Source organism: Haemaphysalis longicornis, unplaced genomic scaffold (assembly GCF_048455015.1).
Source record: "Haemaphysalis longicornis isolate Haplotype H1 unplaced genomic scaffold, Haemaphysalis longicornis Haplotype H1 scaffold_3, whole genome shotgun sequence".
Lineage (NCBI taxonomy): Eukaryota > Metazoa > Arthropoda > Arachnida > Ixodida > Ixodidae > Haemaphysalis > Haemaphysalis longicornis.
The window spans coordinates 40,121,321-40,144,969 of NW_027526335.1; the positions used below are offsets into that span (position 1 = coordinate 40,121,321).

General features: G+C 47.5%; 1 protein-coding gene across 1 annotated transcript in view; it reads right to left on the minus strand.

Annotated features, from left to right (window-relative positions):
• Nucleotides 1-12,320, minus strand: part of LOC144175195 (solute carrier organic anion transporter family member 4A1-like) — a 35,400-nt gene extending 23,080 nt beyond the window's left edge. The window contains exons 1-4 of the mRNA XM_077704298.1: nucleotides 12,264-12,320; nucleotides 4,752-5,119; nucleotides 1,312-1,523; nucleotides 900-999 (exon numbers count right to left, since the gene is read on the minus strand). Of these exons, the coding sequence (XP_077560424.1) occupies nucleotides 900-999; nucleotides 1,312-1,523; nucleotides 4,752-5,119; nucleotides 12,264-12,320 (737 nt within the window). The remainder of the gene's footprint in view (nucleotides 1-899; nucleotides 1,000-1,311; nucleotides 1,524-4,751; nucleotides 5,120-12,263) is intronic.
• Nucleotides 12,321-23,649: the final 11,329 nt, after the last annotated feature.

Below are 23,649 nucleotides of genomic sequence, written 5' to 3' on the forward strand. Positions count from 1 at the left end.
AGCGCTGTCTCTAATTTAGTGTGTTTATGTGTCCCTGAGCGCGCAACAGGCAGATTTCGCGAGTTTATTTAGCAAATCCAGATCGCCTCTCAAAATGCCTTTGATGACTGGGTTGAATCAAACGCCAGTGCAGCAACACCGCACCTTAAACTCCCCTTGGTTTTTGCCAAGAAATAAAAATCAAATCAAAGAAATAAAAAAAATATATGCATGGTGGATCAAAATGGTGATATTCTGGCCCAAAATCAAACCAGGAAGGCATTATGCTACAGGTCAATAAAATATTTTGCAGAATAAATATTAAGTAGTCCTTCATTATTTCTTTTTCTCAATATCAAAGCCCACTTTTATTATCCATGTGCACACAATGCTTGTAGAGTAACAAAAAAACACTTGAGTGGCATCTTGGTTAATACTTTGGTTAAATGACTGCAGTAAGAAAGAGATGTGCCATTAGTACGAAAAGAAACGACCTTTTTAAGATTACTTCCGACGTGGTGAAAGTTCGGTATATTTTTCCGTAGAAAATGACTCCCCATCAACAGAGGCGTTTAGTTCGGCCCGAAAACTTTCGTAAGATACGGACCCTGTGCTTTCCAAATTCTTTACAACGCATTCTTCACATGAAATTTATAGCTGGTGCCGATGTTCGTTTTTGGAAAAAACAGCCAGTGGTTACTACTATGGCAGATTCCAAAAACGCAAAATCCGATATTTTCGCCATGACGTTCTACCGTTTTTTTACTCACTGGTTGTCAGCATCACACCCATTCATTCCGCCGTTCTCCTCCCTTGCACTTCTCCATTACTTAGGCCTGTATGCCTCCGGATGGCAATTCGTGGCTAGCTCGCTCGCACCCAAAGAAGGGGAAAAGCGCCAGTAGGAGAGGGCAGCTTACTTTTTCGGGTCCACGGAGATGTCAGTGTAAATGTTCAGAAGCATGCCACCGCTGATGAAACCGAAGGCAGGGCCGAGAATTGATGCCATGTGATAGATTCCTGGGATATTAGGCGCAACAATTACAATGGTACTTTAAATTGCCACCAACCAGTGTGCCACCCATTTTTTTCTTCAAAGTTCGCTACTTTGTGTAGGCATTCTCAGCCGTCTGAACCATCCATTTTGTCCTCCATTTGTTCATTTTGCCCCAGTTTGTACTCCCCAAACACACAAAAATACGGCGTTTAACAGCCACAAATGATTCTTTTCGACCACCCGCGGCCGACTTCCGCTCTGTCCCGACACACATCATGTGGACGCGATTGGTGGCGTAATCAATACCTCAAACACAGAGGCCGCAAAGAGCTTACCGATGTAACGCGGCGACATTGAGGCTGACAGGTTGTCGTCCAGGTATGCGACGGCCAGCGTATGGAAAGGGATAGTGGAGGAGCCGTGTATCAGGTTGGCAAGCATGAAGACGAAGCGGTACACGCGCAGAGGCTCGGTGTGCTGCTCTGGATCCAGAGTGTTTTCAGCAGTGGCCGAATGCGGACACAGGTCGGTCGCTGCCACGCTGAACCTGCACACGAAACGAAGCGTAGCATTCAGTGTTTCCGCTCCGATAGCTCAGCGAGCGATGTCCGAGGAAACTGCTTCCTGGACAAATTGCCCGACGTGTCTGCTTTGCTGCAAATATTGTCGAAAGGCGGCAGTCTGCTGCCGCCCTGCCACGTGGAATCCCCGCCTCTTCCTGCCTCCCAGCCCTCACGCTATTCTCTTATGCTCTTCCAACTCACACGATAAATACAGTGGAGGTTTGGTGCATTCAGTTTTATTTTGCCGCCATTAGCGTAGCTCGCGTGCCATCTGGTGGGACCATTTCTTTTTTCGTTCTTGCGGCTTGATTCGCCATTTTTTGTTTTATTCTCAAAGCAATTAACTAGGCAGGGAGGCCCCAAATGTGGTGTATCTGGCACACAGATGAGCCGCGCAACGGCGGCCGACTGCGACTCAACAAAGATAAAAAATGGTATAGTAGAGTTGAAAATAAAGTCACATAATTTTTGGTCTCCGTGGGCTTTGGACCAGAGACCTCCGGGCTCCCAGACGGGCAGGCATCCCCTACAACACCACTTTAAATAGGCGTAAGTGCGTTGTGGCCATCCACTTAGAAACCCGTGTTGCAGACATGTATTGAGGACTTGTGGAGTAAATTTAGTATGCTAATTGCAAAAGTTGCAAATAGAACACTACCACAGCAAGGGCTGGATCAAACGAGTCGCATACAGCTGACATTCCAAATGCAAGGGTTGTGTAATCTTTTTGACATCGCTTCACACCGAACACCCGCTTGGGAAGCAGTGCAGTCAATTGCGACACATTAATTTACGTCAAGAGGAGAGTACGCGTTCTAACCCAAAAGAGCATTTCATTGGTGTCGGGAGGCACATACTGGCCTGTAGGCTCTCTTCGCGGTTGAACACGATTTAAAAGAAGTTTAGGCCACCACGACCAAGTTGACATCAATGAGCGAGCTGCGTGAACAGTATAGTCAATAGTTATTCGTACGGTATGAAGCTTTTCCGTTCAGCAAAAAGTGCCAAAAAACCTCACAGGTAGCATCCAGTGATTGAAGCTTTACGTGGGCCGTGGCTTAATGTCAGAGAAGGCTAAAAGCGACGGGTGTGCAAGAAAATTTACGCTCTCAAAGTCATCCCATCGTCTGACAAATACTGCATATATAAGTTCGACATCACGATGACTTAAACTTCAGCTATGTATGCGAGTACAGTTGCGTTTTCGGTATCCGAGAGAGACTGACACTGACGAAAATGGATGTCACCGGCATGTACTGGGTTACATCAGTGGCATTATAACAAGCTCAAGCAGATACAGTTCTTCAAATGTCTCCACAGTCCTCACACAGTCCCGATGCTTTGCCGCCCTACCCTCCCTATGCTCCCAGAATGTTTGATTACACGACGAGACATTGGTTATACAGCAGGAAAGGAAAAGCAAGAGGCCAACCCGTCTCTGACCTTGGGGTGCTAGAAAACAGCTCTGCTCATTGTAACTTGTGACCGCCCACCAGATAAAACCGGCCATGCTACGGGAGAACGTCATCCACGCTACAGCTATAGCATTGTTGCCCGCAATCGACGTAAGAAATGAACACGAAGCGCCCATTTCTACAAGCAAGGGTAAGGTTTCGAACACGGGTGAGGGATTGGAGCTGTAGATGGGAGCGTATTCCCGTTGGTGTAAGAATGCTGAATAGGAACATTCTTGGCCCCTGATCTGCAATCCCCCGTCACACACACACAAATTTTCGCTGCGTCTGTTCTCAAGCCCAATGCGGCTTTGGCAGGCCTGCCTCCCTCTATTTCTGCAGTTCTTGCGCAATAAAGCATTATTACTAATAATATTATTATTATTGTTCTTAATATTATTGTTATCTTTCCTTTTCTTTTTGTTTTTTGTGTTTTTTTTTCTCGTGCGACAGCACAAAGGCCCAGGGTGTTCCTGGTTCAGTTCAGTTCAGACACTTGCAGAATTTTCATCCGCTAATACACTCCCTCTTATTCTCTTACATGGACCTATATAGAATATTTCTTTGTTCCGTCATATTGAATGGATCTTGTTCTAGTTATAGTAACTCCTTTTTGCCTGCTTGCCTTACTATATGGATAGTATGCTTTTTATATGACTTCTTTGTTGTTTTCTATTTTATGGATTGCTGCTATAACGTTACACGAATATCTGTAGTGTGCGGATGTTCTGTTTCATCTGTACGATGTATTCACGAATTCTGTTGTATCCTGACAGTTTTGTTTGTGTTCATTGCAGGTAGTGTATACGCTATCTACGTTTAGAAGTGGTTTGTACGGTATACTTCGCAATATACATTGTAAAAGTTATTTTTTTCTACTCTTCTATCTTTTACGTTGTCAAAGTGTTATTTCCTTTCACTTTTCCCCTTTTTTTCCACTTGTATCCATCTGTGTGCCAGCACCAAGGCCTCACGGCTGTTCCTGGGCAGAATACATGATTGGTTTATTCATTAAATATTGATAAATATTTCGTTGATAAATATACCTGATGTATCGTTTTCCCGTGGGCACAACGCTATTAAAATTTAATAACAACAAAAGCAACTGTTCTCATTTGGTGCTCTGGGTCTATCCGATGAGCCGAGCTAGCCTTTGCCGCTATGATCAATATTCCCAGTGACGAAGCTGCATACGCAAACACATGACTAACTGTTTTCGAATGTACAGTTGCGGCCACTAACACAGGGAACACGGAGCGGCTGGCCTCGCTCCGCGGAGCGCTACGACGGGCGCCACAAGAAGTATTACGGTGCAAGCGACATCAGGGCCAGCGGCGGAGCTAAGTGAGCGTAGACTGCTACGGTTCCTCCCAGTTCACCGCGAGCGGCGAAACCTAGAAAGTTATTTGTACCAGAGCACGTGCGGCGAAGTGGGAGGAGGTGTAACAGACGACGCGCAGCCGGGCTCCGCCTCTGGCTCTGATTGCGCTTGCGCTTACGCCGCAATAATTCGCGCGGCGCCCGCTTCGTGGTCCGAGAAGGGCAGCTACGCGCGCCGTGTTCCCTGTATGAGTGGCCGCGACTGTACATGCATGAATGAAAGTGTACGATAAATGGCTTGACATGTGGCAAGGAATGAATTTTGTAAGTGTTCAGGCCTCAATAGGCCGGTCTTCGTTCAAGAATCTTTGGGGCGGGACAGCCAACCCGGTCACTCTTCTTAAGAAACCTTTGCCTGTCTCTCATCCAAATGCTTACCTGTACTGGGGCGCGATGAAGTGGGGAGTACTAAAGATGAAGGAGCCGATGGCCATGCAGGCGGCACCAATGGCCATGAGGCGGGGCTTGTGCATCTCGCCGCCGAAGAACGTGACGGGCGCCAACAAAATCAGCGAGCCGATGTTGAAGAAGGAGACGATCATGCCAGACTCGAAGCTGCGCAGGTGGAAGCGCCGCTCGAGCGTGGGCAGCGCCACGTTGATGTAGCCGTTGATCAGCATGCCCTTTATGAAGACGGCCGTCGAAAACCACAGCAGCACCCACTGGGGGGACACGAATCGTTGCATCGCGGCCGGGAACATGCCGAACCAGCCGCACCTCGTTTCTTCGACGGGACGTGTCTGCAGCTATGTGAACACATCGCGCAGGTTGTTAAGAATACCCGTGTGGCTAGAGTGTATGTTTTAGAGCAAAGCTGTGTACCTCCACCCGCCAAGAGTTTCATCTCCATGGGCAAAAACGCCAAAGGCACCGAGCGCATTCGTCACGCTAATCCGGCATACAGCACAGAGCTCAGAATTTGTTTAAGAATAAACCACAAAACAACCCTCGAAACCGCATTGTGGCCGATAAGGCGCTTGTGAACAATGGGACCCTTCCACCATGTGTTCATGGGAAAGGTTATGTTTGCAAGTTATCTTTGAAGGCAAGACAGGACTAGTGTCACTAAATAGAGCAGTTCTTGCCGAAGGCGCTGAGTGCATGCGCCAGGTTAGGCAGGAGCCAGCATTTGCCTTCAGTTAAGCCGAGCGTGGGGTCAGTAGATAAGGTAGTCAGGCCCCTAGGTGAGCAACAGAGGGTAATTTGTCGCTCCTCAGTTTTGTGAGGTTGCCACATCTAGAGCCTCACCGCTAACTTCGACCGGGTCATTTTCAACAACACTACTGATGATGCAGCAAAATGGCATCTCTGGACCCCCTTCTGCTGCTGAAATGCTATTGGACGCGTTATCTTTGATTAGCATTCGCAAGGACACAGCCGCAGAGCAGGGAGGACAAGCAAAGCCTACCAGAGTTGACAGATAATAATGCATTAACAAAAAATGGCGCCAACCATGAACCGTCGCGGTGTAAACAAATGTCACGTAGTGCGAGCTCATTAATGATCATGGCGGCGGTGACCGCATATTAGAGTACCGTCGTATATAAGACAACCATCGCATATACCTACGTATGTTATTTGAAGGTGAGAAGCAGGTAGGGGAAATTCCTAGAGCGAAAGCGGAACGGTTATCAAACACTTCTTCTATACTGATACGCTGTGTTTGCGCATCTGTCTTCATTTTCGTTTCTTCGTCCTTTGGCGCGAATTTCTTCAACAGGCCGACTGGCAGGACTTCACTCGACAGCTCTCCCAAAATCCGAACTCTCCGTACCTCGTGTGCACCTGTTCTGCCCATGTGCCATCACGTTCATACTCTAGCGACACGCACTAGTCTAACCCTTGCTTCCCCTCTTGCAGGAGGCTCTTTTAGCGCCGTGGCAGCGCACTCGGCCGCCGTTGCAGAGACCCGGGCTCAAATTTCCAATTAGCTCGAATGTAATTATTTCATTTATTTTCTACGTCGACGGGGGTCACTCTTCGCGTTTTATGAGAGAAAATGCTTTCGCCTCAAAACAGGAGTAAAGGCCTACCGTGTGCCAGGCAGGTCCGGTCCCTGTTCTTTTTTTCTTTGGCTCAGTGTTTTTGTCACGCGGCGTGTGAAGGGCGCTTTAAACATGGAAAAAGGAGGAAGCAAGACAGGGGGTACGAAAATCACAGGTGAAGGTAGGCATGTTTTAGAGTTGCGTGGAGAATGTTCGTTAGCGACGTGCAGTGTCTGTATTCTTGCACCCAGCCGTTGCAGTCATCCACCCCTGTTAACCCGCCGCGGTGGCTCAGTGGCTAAGGCGTTGTACTACTGAGCGCAAAAAGGCGGGTTCGACTCCCTAGCCGCGGCGGCCGCCCTTCTGATGGAGGCGAAAAGGAGTAACGCCCGTGTGTTCGAGATTTCGGCGCACGTTAAAGATCCCGAGGTGGTCAAAAGTAATCTGGAACCCTCCACTACGGCGCGCCTTATCACCTGTGTAGCGTCGGCGCGTTAATCCCGCCACAATCAATCAATCAATCATCCTCGCCTCTTGTCGTACGTCCTCCACTTGGGTGGCGCCTTACAATCCCTGAGGTTACCGTGGCTGTCGCAACGCGGCGCTACGGGATTTGTCGCTCACGGTCGACGCCACTGACGACGCCGGCTTTTATGTCACCCTGGGCCCGTGACGCTATGCTCGAAAACAGACAGCATAACCTCGGCTGCTCCTCTCATCTTTTCCTGCATCTCAGTTCATTGGAGGGTAATTCTGAGCGAAAGCACCCCTGGCTGTTTGAAGGAATTGTTGTTTTGTGTAGACGTACATCGCAGCTGAAATTTAAGCAATGGAAGTGTTTGGGCCTGTTGGTTCATACTTCACACAAAAAACAGCGCTCAAGACGCTGTTGTCAGCGCTGTGTGTGTAGCCTCCTTCCTTGTGTCCCGTCTTGAGCACTGTTTTTTGTGTGAAGTGCAGCTGAAATTACCTAGGAAAAATTTTTAATTTGCAACGGTGCGCGGAGATTTCCGAAAGTTTAGGCAAAGCGTGGTAGCTCAGGGACCGCTCCATCACGAGCAGGCCCGACTTGGCTTGCTTGAAGATTTAAGGGCGCGCTGATAAAAAGAGTTTAGTCGCGAAAGAGTACGATGGTACGCGCACATCTCTCAATGGCAGCTCTGCGGACTGCTCCATTAAAGAGATAGCGACACCAACCTGCGAGTTGGTTTCGAACGAAAGTCTGACCTTACCCTACTAATTTAGCGTTGATTCGGTGCCGAGAGATACCTAAATTGCTCAAATGGGATGCAAACAGCGGCTGCTACCTTTGCGTAGAGAAAAACCGGAAGCAGGCGAGGCGTCGGTACTGTGTAGTGGTATAGAAGCAACCGAATACAACACTGCCACGTACTGGCATTTTGGTCAGTTTCGCTTCATCAGTGGTATTTTCCCGAACTCCCATGTCCTTCGCAGCTCTGCAACGCTAAGCAAAATGTTTCTTCATAAAATCCGTGATCAGTATTGACACTTTGTTCAAAAAAAACATTGTTCTTATGAGGCCCCAAGAATGTTGGCGTCGTAGGAACCACTCGTGCATAGCTGGCACGCTTCCTGGAAAAGCGGTACCGCCGTCCTGTTAGTAGTAGTAGTAGGACTTTTATTGTTAGAAGGATGGAAGGAGGTAGGGGTGCAAACTTGAGAGGGAGTTCGTGGGTTGGTGCCCGACGTCCAGGGCTCCCGATGCAACGGCTCCCATCTCGGCTCTCTGGATTAGACGTAGCTGATCTTCGAGAGATGAGCTGGTAAGGGCTGCCTCCCCTGTCTCGATAGGATTAATCTTGCAAATAGTGTTTTCCTTTCGCCAGATGCGAGGGCACGCCCATGTTGTGAGAAATAGCGTGGCTATCTCTCCGCATTTTGTGCACGTTTCTTGGAAGGAATTGGGGAGCATTTCTGCCAGTCGTGCTTTGTTTGGGTACGTGTTTGTTTGTATTTGCCTCAGCATTTGAGCTTCTATAACATTTAATTCCTTATGTGGAGGAGGAAAAGTGATTCTCTTCTGCCTAATAAGCAAGAGTCTTTCTCCCTATTTTTCGGTGAGGGGGTGTGTGATAGGCGTGATCGTCAGATGTGCGGTGTGTGAGTTCACGCACTGCCTGGTCAGCTGCTTCATTACCCTCCAGTCCTTCGTCCAGAGCACACCATGTGATATATTTTTTCTTCTGTTTAGGTGGAAGAAAGTTTTTGAGGCGTTTTGATATTCTTTAATGGCGCCACTCTCCGTTTCTTCTGTGTTTGACTGTCTGTCATACAGTCCTGCAGAATTCCATTGAAATTAGTGACCAGTAGTGTGGCGTTGGTTTTGTCAGATCTTCCGGCATCCGTATAGACTGTGTTTTCATGATCCTAGAATTTATTTCTGAGGTATTTAACTCTCGCTTGCCTTCTGTATTTGTGTGCAGTGGGGTTCGTGTTTTTCAGTAGGGGAAGACTTTTGGTGTGACCGTGCTGTTCAGGTTTTAAGTCCGTCATGGCGTCCCGTCGCGTTCTTTCTGGGGACTACCTATCTTCCAAAAGATCGATCTTCCAATTTTATTGGTGGCAAGTATTTCCTTCTGGGCGATTAGTAATGACTTCTTGATCTCTTTGAAGGTGTACACTCCTAATTGAAACACGTTTTGCGTGGACGTGTACAATGGTAGGCCCTGTGCTGCTTTACATGCCGCCCTGATGATAATGTTTCTTCGTTCTTCTTCTTGCTTGTTTAGGTTGTGATACCGTAAGCTGTACACCAGCCTACTCAGAATGAGGGTTTGCATGATTCCTTATGTTTCCTCTTTCCTCAATTCGGCTCTGCCTTTAGTGATTCTCTTCACTATTCGGGCTAGCTGGGTTGAAGATTTACTAATTTTGACAATTGTGAGATCGGCTCTTCCGTTTCTCTGTATGGTCAATTCCAGGACGCGAATGTGGTCTCTTTCTGAGATTACGGATTGGCCAATCTTCACAGCTATCTTCTTTTTCTTGTCGCTGTTTTGGTGCGCGTGGTTCATACTATCTGATTTTTCCGGGGCGTACTGGAGTCTGTTTTGGCCTGCCAGCGTTACTACCCAGTTTACGGCGTTCTAACAACGCCTTTCTTTTCCTGTAGTTGACCTTTGCGTCACCCAAATCGTTATATCATCTGAATAGATGACTGTCAAACGTTTGGGAGTTCTCTCAGCTTGTTGGTTATCTTTATCATCGAATTGTTAAAGAGGATAAAGAGGAGATAGGATATGATGGATCCCTTTGGCGTGCCTGCATTTCACATTTGAAAGGGCTCCTATCAGAGGTCGCCGATTCCTACCGTTGCTTTTCTGTTGGATAGGAACGCTGTGGCGAACTTGAAGGTTCCTTCGCCGCAGCTCATTTGGCTGACAGTTTCTAAAAGGGCTTTGTGGGATACGTTACCAAATTCTACCTTCATTTCTAGGGTTTAGATAGAGTGTTCTCCCTGCGCAATCTTCTTCATTACTTCTTCCTTTAGGAGTAGGAAGGCGCCCTGTGTTGACAGTCCTGCACGAAAGCCTATGATGCTATTTGGGAAGATTCCGACATTTTCTATGTAGTTTGTTAGCCAATTGGTGATAATTCCCTCTTAGAGTTTTGTTACGCATGACCTAGGAGAAATAGGACTAAGATTTTCTATTGTAGGCGACTTGCCCGGTTGGGAATAGATACAATATCTAATTGTCGCAATTCAGCTGGTAAAATGTACCGTATCCAAAGTTTTGGATATATGTATTGTGTTGTCTTCCACCTGCTATCTCCCATATTTCTTAGCACGGCATTTGTGACTCCATCTTCTTTTGGGGCACTGTTTTTCTTAGCCGACATCATTGCATTGAGGACTTTTTGGATATTTCCCTGCCCATACAGTCATTCTTACTTTCCTTGTACGTGTTTGGGTGGGTCTCCCTCTTTTGTGCTGTGCAGTGATTATTTTTGAGGGCCTCGATAAGGTCTTCGTCACTCCTAAGGAAGGTGTGCGCTACTCTTTCTGGCTGTTTTCACGTCTCGTGGAAGTTGGGTCTAGCATGCTTTTGAGTATAGCCCATGTTCTAGACGTGCTCCTCATTCCTTTAAGCGACTCGCAGAAATTATTCTAGTTTTGTCGGGCTAGTTGGTCTCGTATTCCTTTGCTTGCCTCATGATTTCCTTAAATCGTTGTCTGAGTTTGCCGTTTTTTATTCCTGCATTTTTTCTTGAGGCTTCTCTTGCATCCCACAGGTGAGCTAAATGGTTGTCTGTGTTAGCGGAGTGTTCAGTTCTCTGTATAATCTTTGTGAAGTTATTGTGTTTATTTTGAACGTTGTCACACCAGGGGCTAATTTCCTCAATTGTCGTTTTGTTTTTTTCTATTTTCATGAAGTCTGTATTTTTTCTGGGCGGTTAGTTTTGCCACACCTAGTGGCTTCGAAAATTTGGTTGCGGTGACCTTTATAGGTATGATGTTGTGATCACGTCCGAGTGTTTCTTTTGTGCTAGTCCAGGTGATATCATTCTCGGTTTCTTTTGTGAAGGTCAAGTACTGGCATGTGTCTCTAGCGTGTTCATTGCCGGACCTGGTGCGATACGTTGGGTGATTTATGTAGATTACTCCCATCTATTCAATTGCCCTGAGAAGTCCATCTTCTTCCCTGTGTGGAGCATTGCAATTTCCCGTGATGTATGTTTTGCTGTTTCTAAGAACTTTGCTAGATTCCCAGAGTAGATCTTCGAAGCCATTTTCCTTTTCTGATGGGGAGCTGTACACATTTGAGACAAAGATGCTGTTTTACCCTTTTGTTTGGTACCACTTCTATACGTGTGCTGATGGTTGTACCGTGAGTAGGGTGTGGTAAATTGCCGTGACGTCCTTGTTAACATAGGTCGCTACTCTAAGGTGAGGCGTTGCGTTTATCGCTGTGTAGCCCTTTATATTAGTTTTCCTTCCCGCTTCTTGCAAGCATATGGTATGTGGCTTTACTATCGACGCTTCGATTTATAGCTCTAGACTGTGTCCTTTCTTCCTGATGCTACCGTTTCACTGCCAGATTTCCAGGTTTTCATTTTGCTATTGCTTTCTATGGATCACTACGGGCAGTTAGAGCCATCCAGCGGCCACCAGAAAAAAGCGTTTCGCACGCCGGACGATTTAACCTTTTCCGGTGCAAGTTGCGTCGTAGAGCCAGTGGCGGCAGCACCCGTGATCACATTTCCGCTATTTTCTGCCCTATTTTAAAAAAAGCAAGACGTAAGAGTAGTATATTCGTTTGCTCGGTGAGCTAGCCTATCGATCAAGAGCAACTTGTGTTTTAACTTCAGTGTCCCGTTAAAAATAAATTTTAGAAGAAAGAAGAAACATGTTTTGCAGAACCTCCCTCTCCCACAAAAGGCACCACGCGTTAGCGGTCGCGCGCAATTTACAAGCATTCGAATGTGCACCCTGAGAACTAATTGACCCGCAGCTGACTGTACTTGACAGCGGTTGGGCCGAACTTTAGTCTATTTTCTTCACATGTAGACATCTTTGGGGGCATCTCCGAAAGACAAACACACGAACGCTTTGAAACATCTTACTATGGCGTAATAAATGTTCCTGTCTGAGTGTAGTTGACGTATCCTGGTACAATCTACGAAGCCCAGCACAGGAAGGTTTATTATTCATTTTAAAATTCCGCAATAAAAATGTCACGCCTTGTCATATCTTCTTATTCACAATGAGTAATAGATCCGCATGTTTGCTTTCCTGGCAAATGTTTAACCAAGTCAGTGAACTTACTCGTTCAAGTTTGTTTACTTATCCCTGTCGATCGTTTGCTTCTTTCCGTATTCACGGGCCTATTGAGGTTTCTACTATAAACAGCTTCTCAAACGCGGACAAGCCGTCGGGGAGTACCTCTGCGGCAGCAGGCGGGGATGCGGCGTCGGGGTCCGGCTCCTGCTCGGCTACCATGGTTGCCTGCTGTTAACAGGAACTGCGGGTGTTAGTCCGTTAACCGGCTGCAGCAAATCCTGCACAAGCGATGCAACACAGATCACCAGTTGTGGAAAAAGCACACTTAAAGAGCAAAAAATTTAAATTATTCAGGATTTGTTTATGGTTTTACGGCATATTTTAATCCAATTGTGATCCCTTATTTTACTTTTCCGTAGAAGTCCAGAGCCTCAGTTAGCGTGCACAGCCCGCAAGATGATAAAATCCATTCGCGGCAGCGTTGCGGCCTCCGCCATTACGTCCAGCTTGTTTGAAATCTGATTTGATGCTTTTTAACACGAAAGTGTTTTGCGCCAGGATACACGAAGATTTCACACGTCATATCCGTAACGAAACTGCCGCCAGTACAATGAAGCAAGTGGCCTCTAAAGGGTGCACCCCTCCACGCATGGTCTTCTTCAGGGGAAGCAAGCATTGGTACTAAAGAGTACGTTATGCTTAGGGTTGTTCGTTTTAAGGTTTTATATTTTAACCCAAAAGTGTTTTATGTCGGGATACACGAATATTTCACTGACGTCATATCCGCCACGGAAATTACGCCCCTGTGCAACTTTCCCGCTCATGACAGTCCGTTCAACAGTGATTACTCTGTAGTTATTTAGCGAAATGTGAAATAGTTTCGCGCAGCTAATATTGGAGGTGGAAACTTGCTTTGTGCACAGTTTCAAGTCTAGCACATTGCGTGACTAAGCTCCAGAGCCATGGAAACTATCCCTTACAAATGCATGGGGAGTACGATTTGACAGCGAATTGCACAAGAAATATTAAGAATTTGGGAAACTACTTCTAGAGTTTGTATCTCCACGTTGACTTCTTGCTTTATGGCAAATATCACAATCCTGGAGTTTACCAGCAGAAAAGTCTTTCGCCAAGCACGCTCACAAGACAGCCACCGACCCGCAAATCATGCCAATTTCGCAGCAGATTTTACTGCACGTTCGTGTTTTACCGATTCCTGTCAGAGAGGAATCAACCACAGTTGTTTTGTTTATTGAAAAAACAACCTTAAAGGAGAGTGCAAAATTGTACGAACTCGTGTGTTCACGGAGTGTTTGAACGGATTTCTAAATTGTTCTGTGTACACTTTGAGTGGACTTGTTATACGTATCACCGCAGCTTTGTGCTGCAATAACTTAAGCGCTTTTAACCGTGTCGGATTGCGCAAACAAGAGCCCCGCTGTAAGAGAAGTGTGCCGCGTGAAAAGTAGGCTCTGATAAACCAGTAACACAGATAGCGTCGGATCGCTGGTTCTTTGTGGCTGCGTTCGCGTCTGTCGGCTCTTTAACCCCTTACACGTTTCTGTTGCTACGCAGTCATAGCCGGCGACTGCATATTGCTGTCAATTACCCACAGCAATTTGTTTTGACATAAAGAATACGTTGTGTCAAGAGTGGCGTCCTACGGTATTAAAAGCAGAACACTAAAGCAGAGTTCGCCGACATTTCATAAAAACAAGGTGGCGTCTGGCACTACTTCACTCTTACTAACGTAATGTAACTTTATCTGATCTAACAGTATATCCGGACTACAACCGACGCCCCTGCAACAAGGAAGCTAAGACCCATCCTTCTTAGCACAACGGGAAGCGCTATGCCCTCTGCCAGCTTAGTCTTGAAATTCGAACGCCACCGGATGGAACTCCAGGCACCGCGTAACAAATAAGCCGAGGTGGGTTGCCGCTACCGTGCACCAATTCAGACTCACCTACAGCCCTTAGCCTTCGCTTTTGCTGATTTCCGCACACTCAGCAGCGGACAAGGCAAAACTGGGCTGGGAGCGTCTCTGAAAAACGGAAGAGCGCAAGCTGTTGTTGCTGTTGTTGTTCCTTGATATTTTTGGCGCATACCCAATCAGGGGATCGGCCAAACATCAGTCGTTAATTCGAATGAGATTCAAAGAAAATTAGAAAAATTTGGAAGCTTATTTTTTTTTTCTTGTGTTGGAGGAATTGATTTTGGAATTTGGTCAATACTAAAAAAAAGGAAATAAATAATAAATAACTAAATAAAGAAAAATAAGAATAGGAAGAAGAAGAGGAAGAAGACGAAGAAGAAGTTGAAGAAGAAGAAGGATTAGGAGGAGGGAGCGGAGGAGGATGAGGAGAATAATAAAAATATTCAGAAATGGATGCTTTTGGAGGGCTCAGGTGAGGTGCCAGAATAAGATGCGAATTAGGTTGTAAATCTTTTGGAATTTTCTATGAAGCGCAGAACAGCAGAACAAACATCCCGGCGGCCATATCCCGTTTCTGAAGCCCCAAATGATAAAAGAGCCGGCACTGATAATGCCAACCCCAGGCGATGAAGCGGCACTTCAAGGAGCTGACGTCTGAGGCTTGAAAATCGTCGACATGACAAAAGGAAATGGTCGACAGACTCTTCTTCATTACAGTAACTGCACGTGGCAGACTGCGCCAGACGAGGTATCAGACTGCGCCTGTGGAGGTATCTATTCAACTGGGGCACACGACATCGAAGGCTCGTTACAATCGCCTCCAGGTCGCGTGAGGAGCACCAATTCGGATTCCAGGAGAATTTTAGATGAGAAAAATCGTGCTGCCCTTGCAGCTTCAACAATCTACTGAATCTTACGGCGGCTAATAAAGGCGTTGTCTCAATGACATCGACAACAGGCCCGGAGAGTGCTACCCTTGCCAGTAAATCTGCGGTTTCATTAAAGGTGATTCCCGCATGCCCAGGGACCCAAAGAAGGTGTTGAAAGTGGCCTCTTCCTCTTCTTCTGCGCCCTCTTATTTTGCTGCTGCTTTCACAGCAGTTGAGCTTGGTAACCTTGGTGCGGACTTAACCTTGGGGTTGGGCATAGAAAAATGACACCTATTGTTCAATCCTTTTGGTCCACTGTAGCACAGAATATGCCCGCTCGTAAGCTACATGAAGACTTCTGTTGTTCTATTACTGCAAAGCAGTAAATGTCTCACTCCACCCCCCCCCCCCTTCCCCCATCCCCCCCGCCCCGCCGGTTTTCATTCCGGTGAAGGTGATTTACTCGGCGCCGCTCCTGGGGGGGTCCTCCCCGCCACCACCGACCCCTCGTTTACAACGGTTATGACAAAGGTTATTCCCCTCGCATCCACCGATGCCTCTTTCACAAGTTGCGCAGTCGTTGGAGAGCGGCAGTAGCGCTGTTATCAGATGGTTGCGGAGAATCAGCACTGGCGTGAACGGGTGCAAAAACGCCCGGAGCCACCGCCACCACCGCCCCCGAGGATGTAGACGCGGCCGTCGCGCCATGGAGTTTTTTACTGTATACACCTGAGAGGAATCTGGTGCGGCTTATGCGGCTCTAATCAATGCCGTCTCTGTGTTCCACAGAGTTTCATACTAATGTACGCTAGAGAGGACATTGGCGCTAGTATATATGCGAGCCACCGAATGGCGGCTTAAAACCCCCCAGGAGGCGACCATGCCTGGAGGATGCGTGATTTTGGGACTTGGCTTGACCCAGCCATTATCTTGACTTGACTCAACGTACTTGTTTTTAAATACAAAAGCTGTAACTAATTTTCATCAGTGTATAAATTATTAACCGTGAAAACAATTTGCTCTTCCTGTTATTTTTATATTGAGGTTTAGAAAGATTCTTCTATCAGACCGGGATTATATTTGTAAAGTGTATACACGTCTGAGCTTAGCGCGGTCAACGATTAGGCCGGTTAGTCGGCTAAGCGTTCTTTTTTTCTGCGTGCTAGTCGGCGATGGCGTGCGGCTGAAGCAGAAAAATCCGAAGCCAAGTGCACATAACAACTTCCAAGGCTCAAGTTAAGGAAAATTCGAAAATCGCGAATCTACGTCTTACAATCAACCCCATGGTGGTTGAACGATTGCAGCGGCAGTATCCCCTCTAGCGTATATTAGTATGAAACTCAACAGTGTCGTCATGGGCTGCCATTATACCATGCACTCCCTTCGTTTCATCATTGGGTTGGATTAAAACGTTTTAGTGGCCGCATATTCGAACACAGTGCCACAAAAACGCAAGGGATGGTATGGTATTATATAGGTGGAAAACAAAAAACAGGCTCTTTTAAAGCTAAGAGAAAAGGAAGTAAAGCGTAGTTTTGCCGGAACGTTTGTGCCTACTATTCTGCAGACCAAGCTTGTACCAAGCAACAATGTTAATATTTTGTGGGAAACTTATTAGAGACACCTATTTTATTAATTTTACGATTATTTCAAATGCGTTGCTTGGAGAACATGGAAGTATTTTTGAGCGTGCCTTTGAGAACGTCGCTTTCGTGGCGAACCGGTGCACTGACCGTCAGTGACAGTTTAACAAAACTTGTTGCTGACCGAGTTGGTTCATACTTGAATAAAAAGGTAAACGTGGCGTTAAACAGTCGGGGTCGAAGGCATGATATGGATGGCCGCACGCATCCGTATCTCGTGTATCTGGTCTTTGTCGAAGTACATTTCGTTTCTTTTTTTGGTCAGCTACAACTTTCGCGGTGCCATATTACTCGCTTGAGTTATACGTTCCTTCGACTGCGGCATGACCAACGTTAGGTACGATTACGCACTCCTTGGTCTTTCATAAAGCATGCAGTTGCCACTGCTCATGGCTACCACAGAACAGGGAGCATTTCGGCTACCTCATAGCTCGTAGACGTGTTGATGTATAGTGAAAAAACCAAATCCAAGAAACCGCCTAAGAAAACAATTGTCATGCCAAGCCTAAGCCAGAAGCTGTGGTCTTTCCATACCCCCTTCTCCCCCCCCCCCCCCCCCCCCCCCGGTGACATGGATTCCCAGGAGCAGCTTCCTCTCTGGTATACTTGCTAAGAAGCTCTATGGCTACCGCCGCAAATTCCTCCTCGTCCACTGGCTGCAGGACCGTGCCGGTTAAAACAACTGGCTCCGTTGAAACACTGGCGTGAGCACATCATTCTTCTTTAGCTTGAAAGCCATTCCCAACGACATTGTTGCATCGGCAGCCCTCCTCGACCAGCTCGTCGTAGTTATTCTGGCAGATGAATAATAATAAATCTTAGTCTGGCCACATTTCTTTATTTCTTCCGGCGCTGCTTTATTTCACGTCTAAATATTCCCCCATCCCAGGTTGCCGGTTTAATCGTGCACGGCTTGCCGTGGAGGGAGGGGTAATGCACGCACAGCAGGGCTTAATACCGCTACAGATGACCCCTGTTGTGGTGTTGGGAAATATAAACGTGGGAGTCTCATGGCTCAATCCTCTCTGTCAGCTGTCTTCCGCAATTGAATGGTTTAGGTCTGGATTGGTGTGTTGCAAAAACAATACGATGCCTACGACTGGGCGGCCGAAGGGACACCCACGTGTGTGTCCGTAAGAATGTAAGCAGAGGCCTTCGCTATGGGACGGACGCATGTCGTTCGCTTGGAGGAAGAAGAGGAAAAACTCAATGAGCGTCAACCCGAACAGAAGCGTCAATGGCCGCAAAAAGAACGTCAACGTAAAGCCACGGCCGCCGCATTGCCGCCTCAAGTTCGAGCTGGTCGAGTCGCTGTGAATCCCTCCCGGATGAACAGCAACTGGCCCGCTCGAAATGCCCACGTGGGCCAATATCACTTGCTCAGCTTACAGAGCTTTCAGAGCGACATGTTCGACAGTATCTTTCATTTTTAAGCACCTGCTAATGACCGGTCGCCGGTTTATGCATGCACGGGTCGGGAGGGGAGGGAGGGGGGGTGACACGCACAGCTAAGGGTTTTATGCCCGTACTGATGACATGTTCGTTGTGTTTGCGTGAGGTTTAAGCGTGGCCGTCCAACAGCCCAATGCAATCAGTCCAGTGTCCTCAGTGGTAGAGTGGATTGGGTTGGTGTGTTACACGAACACAAGCATGCCCACGACGCGGGAGGGAATGAGAAAGGTCTACGTTTGTCCGCTAGGGTAAAGATCGGGTCTTTCCAATTTTCATTCAGGTAATCAGCTAGGAAGTATAGTCAGTCGTAAATTACAAACAGACGTGCTTTGTTTTGTGCACTTCGTGGAGCTTGTGTAGCTTTGTAGATCATCCGTTTTTACGGAGTGGAAGGACACTAATTTTTTAACTTCGCTTAACTCATAATATCCCACTTAATGTCCAAGAGCTTCTCTAGTAATACAGCTAAACTTCCCTCGTTAGACAGAGTGCTTGCGTTTAATGGTGCCAGGGTCAAGTTCCAGTAATGGCCTGTCCGGACCCAGAGATTATAAGCAACCTCCACTGTATCGCTGTTCTGACCACCGCCGTAGACAGGTGCTCTACAGCTGCTGAGGACTGATGGCCGAGGGTTGAGTTGGTCAGTAATGGGAATTGGCGGCCATCTACACACCAAAGTCGCCAGATCCTTCCCTGCGATGGAGTGCTGTTTGTGTCCCAAGAGCCTTCCTAGCATGGTTGAACCTTCTTAGTGTAGCCTTCTTTGTATCCGAGATAAATAAGTTTGCCCAGTCGGACCACGGCAACAGAGCCTCCGACAACAGAGTTCCGCTAAGCCACGCGGGTTTTTTGTCGCACTTGTCAAATTGATCTCATAACGTTAAGCTCACACGGTGCATGGAACATCTCGGCCGGACGGATCGCAAATCACGCCAATCACGAAACCTGAAATCGGTACATTCTTGGTGAAGTGGGGTGTGCACGCAGCAGAAGACATACTTTTCTAATGCAGGATGGCACATTCTTGCGTAAGGTAATAAAAGTGCTCCTTCTGTGCGGATTTACTGTGTGGATTTACCCCTCTGGGCGGATTTACTGAGCAATCCCTAAAAATTGGAAGGTGATTGGGATACGAGTTCTCAAAATGTTCATGAACCAAAAATCTGGCTGCTTCTACTGGCGTGTTTCACTTGTCTCTCATGTGAGGAACATGTTGCTGACACTGAAGGCTCTCGTGAGACCATAGGGGCTATGAGGTTGGAAGTTTCTCCGGCCACTGATGGCATAATATTTTTAGAGTGTTAAAAGCAGTGTGCGCCTGAGGGGCCGTCCTTGTTCGAAGCCGCCGCAGTGCTTTTCCAGCACTGGTTTCCCTGGATGCATTACCTGTTCCAGTAACCTCTGTGACGCCATCTAGCGGGTGTAGCAGACTGGCTCTCCCGTATGACCTGCTCGTTTGCCGCTCCCTGAGGAACTCCAATTGCTGTCCTCAGCCCTTTCCTTTGCAACGCTTCGAGGCACTCATACTAGCATTCTGAAGGGGAGATCAAAGGCAACTGGTATAGAATACGACTCAAAATCAGCGCTGAGTGCAGCCTAATCGTGGACGCCGCGTGATTCCCACACTTAGCTCAAGCAATTCTCAAAATGTTCACACGGAGAAGCAGAGCCGAAATAGTCATATCGACTGCCCGTCGCCAATACAGTCTGCTGTCCAGGATGACACCAAGGAACCGCACGTGAAAGGCTTGACGGACAGACAGGTGGCCCAATGTTAAATTAACACCGGTGGTCCATCGCCGGTCCCCAGGGAAAAACAAAACAGGACTTCTCGGCCGAGCGCGTCCGACTGAGGACAAATATTTCAGCACGCTGTGAACACTCCGTTGAGCCATCAATGCCAGTCGCCTATGATGATATCTGGGCAACGAGATGCAAACATCGTCAGCGTACACGGATACGTGCGTTGGCTGTCGAACTTCTTTTAGTGCCCCAGGTAGCCAAGCCATAGCCATATTGAAAAGAATAAGGGATAAAACGCTACAGTGGGGTACCGCCCTTGAGATTCTTCTTTTTTTGCTTCGCACACTCACAACCGTACTTGCATGTACCGGTCTGTGAGAAAGACCTAAACAAAGCGGGGGCGGTTTTCGGAGACCCTCAATACATCCAGTTTGTCTACTATTGTTTGCCTCAGGACACAGTCATAAGTATTCGAAACGTCAAAAACCAGTGCCATAGTGTACAGTTCATGCACTCCGTTATGTTCGACATGGCTGATAAAGTCCATAACACTATACTGGTACACAACCTCTGTTTCCGTGTAAACCGATTGTTTCTTGTGCAACTACTGTGCCTTGCACGTCTGCAAGATATTGAACTCGTTGCGCAAGTAATATGTCCCTGTGGCTTCAGTGTTCGCATTTCCGCTCGAACCACGTGTCGAGGAAGTGCGGTTTTTGATTACAAAACAACTGTTGGTGAATTCCAAGCCCCAAATTTTTTTCCTATCTCTGACGAGCATGGCGGTCGCCCGAGTATATTCTTTCAGCTCTTTGGCAAACGGTTGTAAATGTTTTCTCTTGCGACATTTTCGACTCTCAATCCAGCATGTTCAATGTCACGTGAACAGCCGCCTGCCAAGCACGTATACATCGCCAGTCTGCCCACACCGCGGTGATAGGCGGGCGCTACCTGAACAAGGCTGGCAAAAGGCGCATGCTCTCTGTTCCCACGAAGTCTGCGCATAACCGTATTGACGGAGTAAAACGTCGCTATAATTTTTTGAAAAGTAGGAACCGGGAAAAATGGCGTGAATATCCCAGTCACAGTAAGCTGCGCGCTCCAAGCTAGCCACTTTTATGCCGGCAAGAAGGAATCTGGTGACTAATAGTCGGGCAGTCAACAGTAGACCAGGAAGATACTTTAATAAGCCGAGAACACTTTGTTAAATCTAAAAGAGATCGAGTTAGCCTCTTGGCATAGATAGTATAATCAAGACTAAACCAATCTTCTTCCTATTATTATTATTATTATTATTATTATTATTATTATTATTATTATTATTATTCTCGTCTTGTTCCTCCTTCTCCTTTTAAGGGTAAAAGCGCATACGCACTGAGGGTGGTTGGCGAGGACCTAAGAGTGATCTCATGAGCGAAAATACGCACTTTACAATTGTAAAACAACAATTTTTAAGAGAATGGCCTCCTCCTCTTCTTCTGCTTCGTGTTGTTTCACTTTTTCTAAATTAGGGTTAACTACTGCATCATTCATTGCTGTCTAACAGTCCTACGCCAGCATCGAAACTTGCCTCTCTTTATGAAATTACATTTCTTTCATCACGCAATCCTTCAAAGTCTCGCCTGCACTAACTGCGGCCAATGTCTCTACGAATTTGCCTCATTCCTAACTAATCGCACTACAACGATGCGAATTGGGCACCTCCGGTCCGACACTTTCCAAACTATACCTACTGGAATCCCACAAGGCTTAGTGATATCTGCTACTATTCAACATCGGCATAGAAGACCTACCTCCTCTCTTAACAACTACCCCAACCTGTGACACACCTATACCTCAATACTCTCACACTGTCGACTACTATGGGCTCAACAGGTGACCAACAAGACGCCCTTCAAGGTGCCATCCTAAACACCTAAATGGCGCGCCAGCTCTATACGGGATCCCGAACTCAGCATTAGTAATCAACCCATTCCTAACGTCCCCCACCTCCGAATTCTGGGGCTCCCCGTTCCGAAAGGTGGGTCGGGTGCCCAAACAATCCGACCGCTCCAACTTACTGTCTGAAAATAATGCACCTTATCCATCCAGTTTCTCACCGAAGATTTCACCTCCAGGAATCAGATACTCGGCGCATAATCCAAGTTATCCTTATCAGCCGGATTGCATACAGTGCTCTGTACCTAGCCCTAAAACCCTCCGAATAAAACAAACTGAACACTTCGATACGGCAAGCCTACAAAATGGCACTAGGCTTTCCCCCAAAACCACAACAAAAAAATTACTACAACTGGGCGTCCACAATATGTGTGAACAAGTTTAAGAAGTGCATTGAATTTTTTAATTTACACGCCTCCAACTCAACACCACCGGGAGAGCGACCTTCCGCCGACTGGGGTATTCGACCACACGACAGCAAGACGAGAAGACACGCTGTTCCAGCCCTACTCGACAATACATCAAAGTGGATCCAATCCCCTGTAACATGCATCCGACCTATCACAAGATACGACGAGCAGCAAGGGCACGAGCAATCTATGTGCAGTATGATCACCTCCCATTCACTCGCTATGCAGGCGCCTCTCCATACCCCCCAACAAATCTGCCCGCGCTGCCAGTGTGACGGATGCCGACGAAAAAGAATTAACCGCAGGCACGACCATTACACAATCAATAGAAACAGCTGAAGAAGATGTTATCGCCCTAGCCGATACCACTTGCGAAGACTACACAGTTATGTTGGCATACTCCGGAGCTGCATGCCACGATTTCCTGATCGGGGGAATATCCCTACCAGCATTGGCTATACTGCAACAAATTAAACTGCTTCCAGGACTACAGATTGTCTGGTCATCTGTCCACGAATTACCCAAAGGAACTGAGTCAGCACAAGCCGCTGCCCGTGCCCATATACACCGGGCTGTTTTCCAAGAGGGTGATAACGTACAGTCGGCCGGAAAAGTAACCGGACCACCGCTCACGCAGCCGGAGCGGCTGCTGCGGCGCACCGCGACGCTGTTATCTCGCTGTGCTCGCTCACGACGAGAGTGGCACGCTTGACGCCAAACTTCCCCTCGCCCTCGTGCGGGTGCTTGCCACGCTTGATAAACTTCTAGTGCAGCGTTCGCCTTTAATCCAGCACATGGCGCAGTCGCGCTGCAGCGCACGGCCGCAGGGCCACAAACCGCGGCGCTAGGAAGGAACGAAAACCCGCTCTGCTTTTTGTACGCGGTTTATGTTCGCCTCTTGCTGCCTATCAGTGTCTGTAGGATGCGTCCACCGCCGCTGGATTTTGGATAAGACGGCACAATGCACCGTACCGAAGGCTACCGTGACGTTCGTTTTTCCACGCCGGAGCGATGTTATAGTGTCGAAATTGCCTTTTCGGCATCATGTCCGGACGTGGGTTTAATACTACTTACAGGGAGACCTCTGAAGACCGATTTAATTAGCTAGTAGGATATTCTTTCGGTGACGAATTTTCTTTACAGGCGTACCGCCAGGATGAATGATTTCGAAGACGAATCGCAAAACATCAGATCTTCCTGAAACTTTATTCATGAAATCTGACAGTACTGGCATTCAGCGGTCCTCAGTGGGGCGAAAAGTTGCCGGCTACAGCGACGACTTGGCCGACTCGCCTGGGCATGGAGTCGTACAGCGCCGCCACTATCTCGGGACGCCCGCGCAGCGCTTCCCACTTTTCCTTCACGGCGAGCCACAGCTGCTCCGCTGTGCCACCGCAAAGGCGTCGTGAGGCAAGCGTCTTCTTCAGCAGTCCCCATATGTTTTAGATGGGGTTGAGATCAGCCCCGTTAGGGGGCCATGGCAGCTGAGGCACGCCACAGCGCTCCAGGAGTGCGCTCACACTGCGTGCTTTGTGCACGGGGCTCCTATCATGCTGG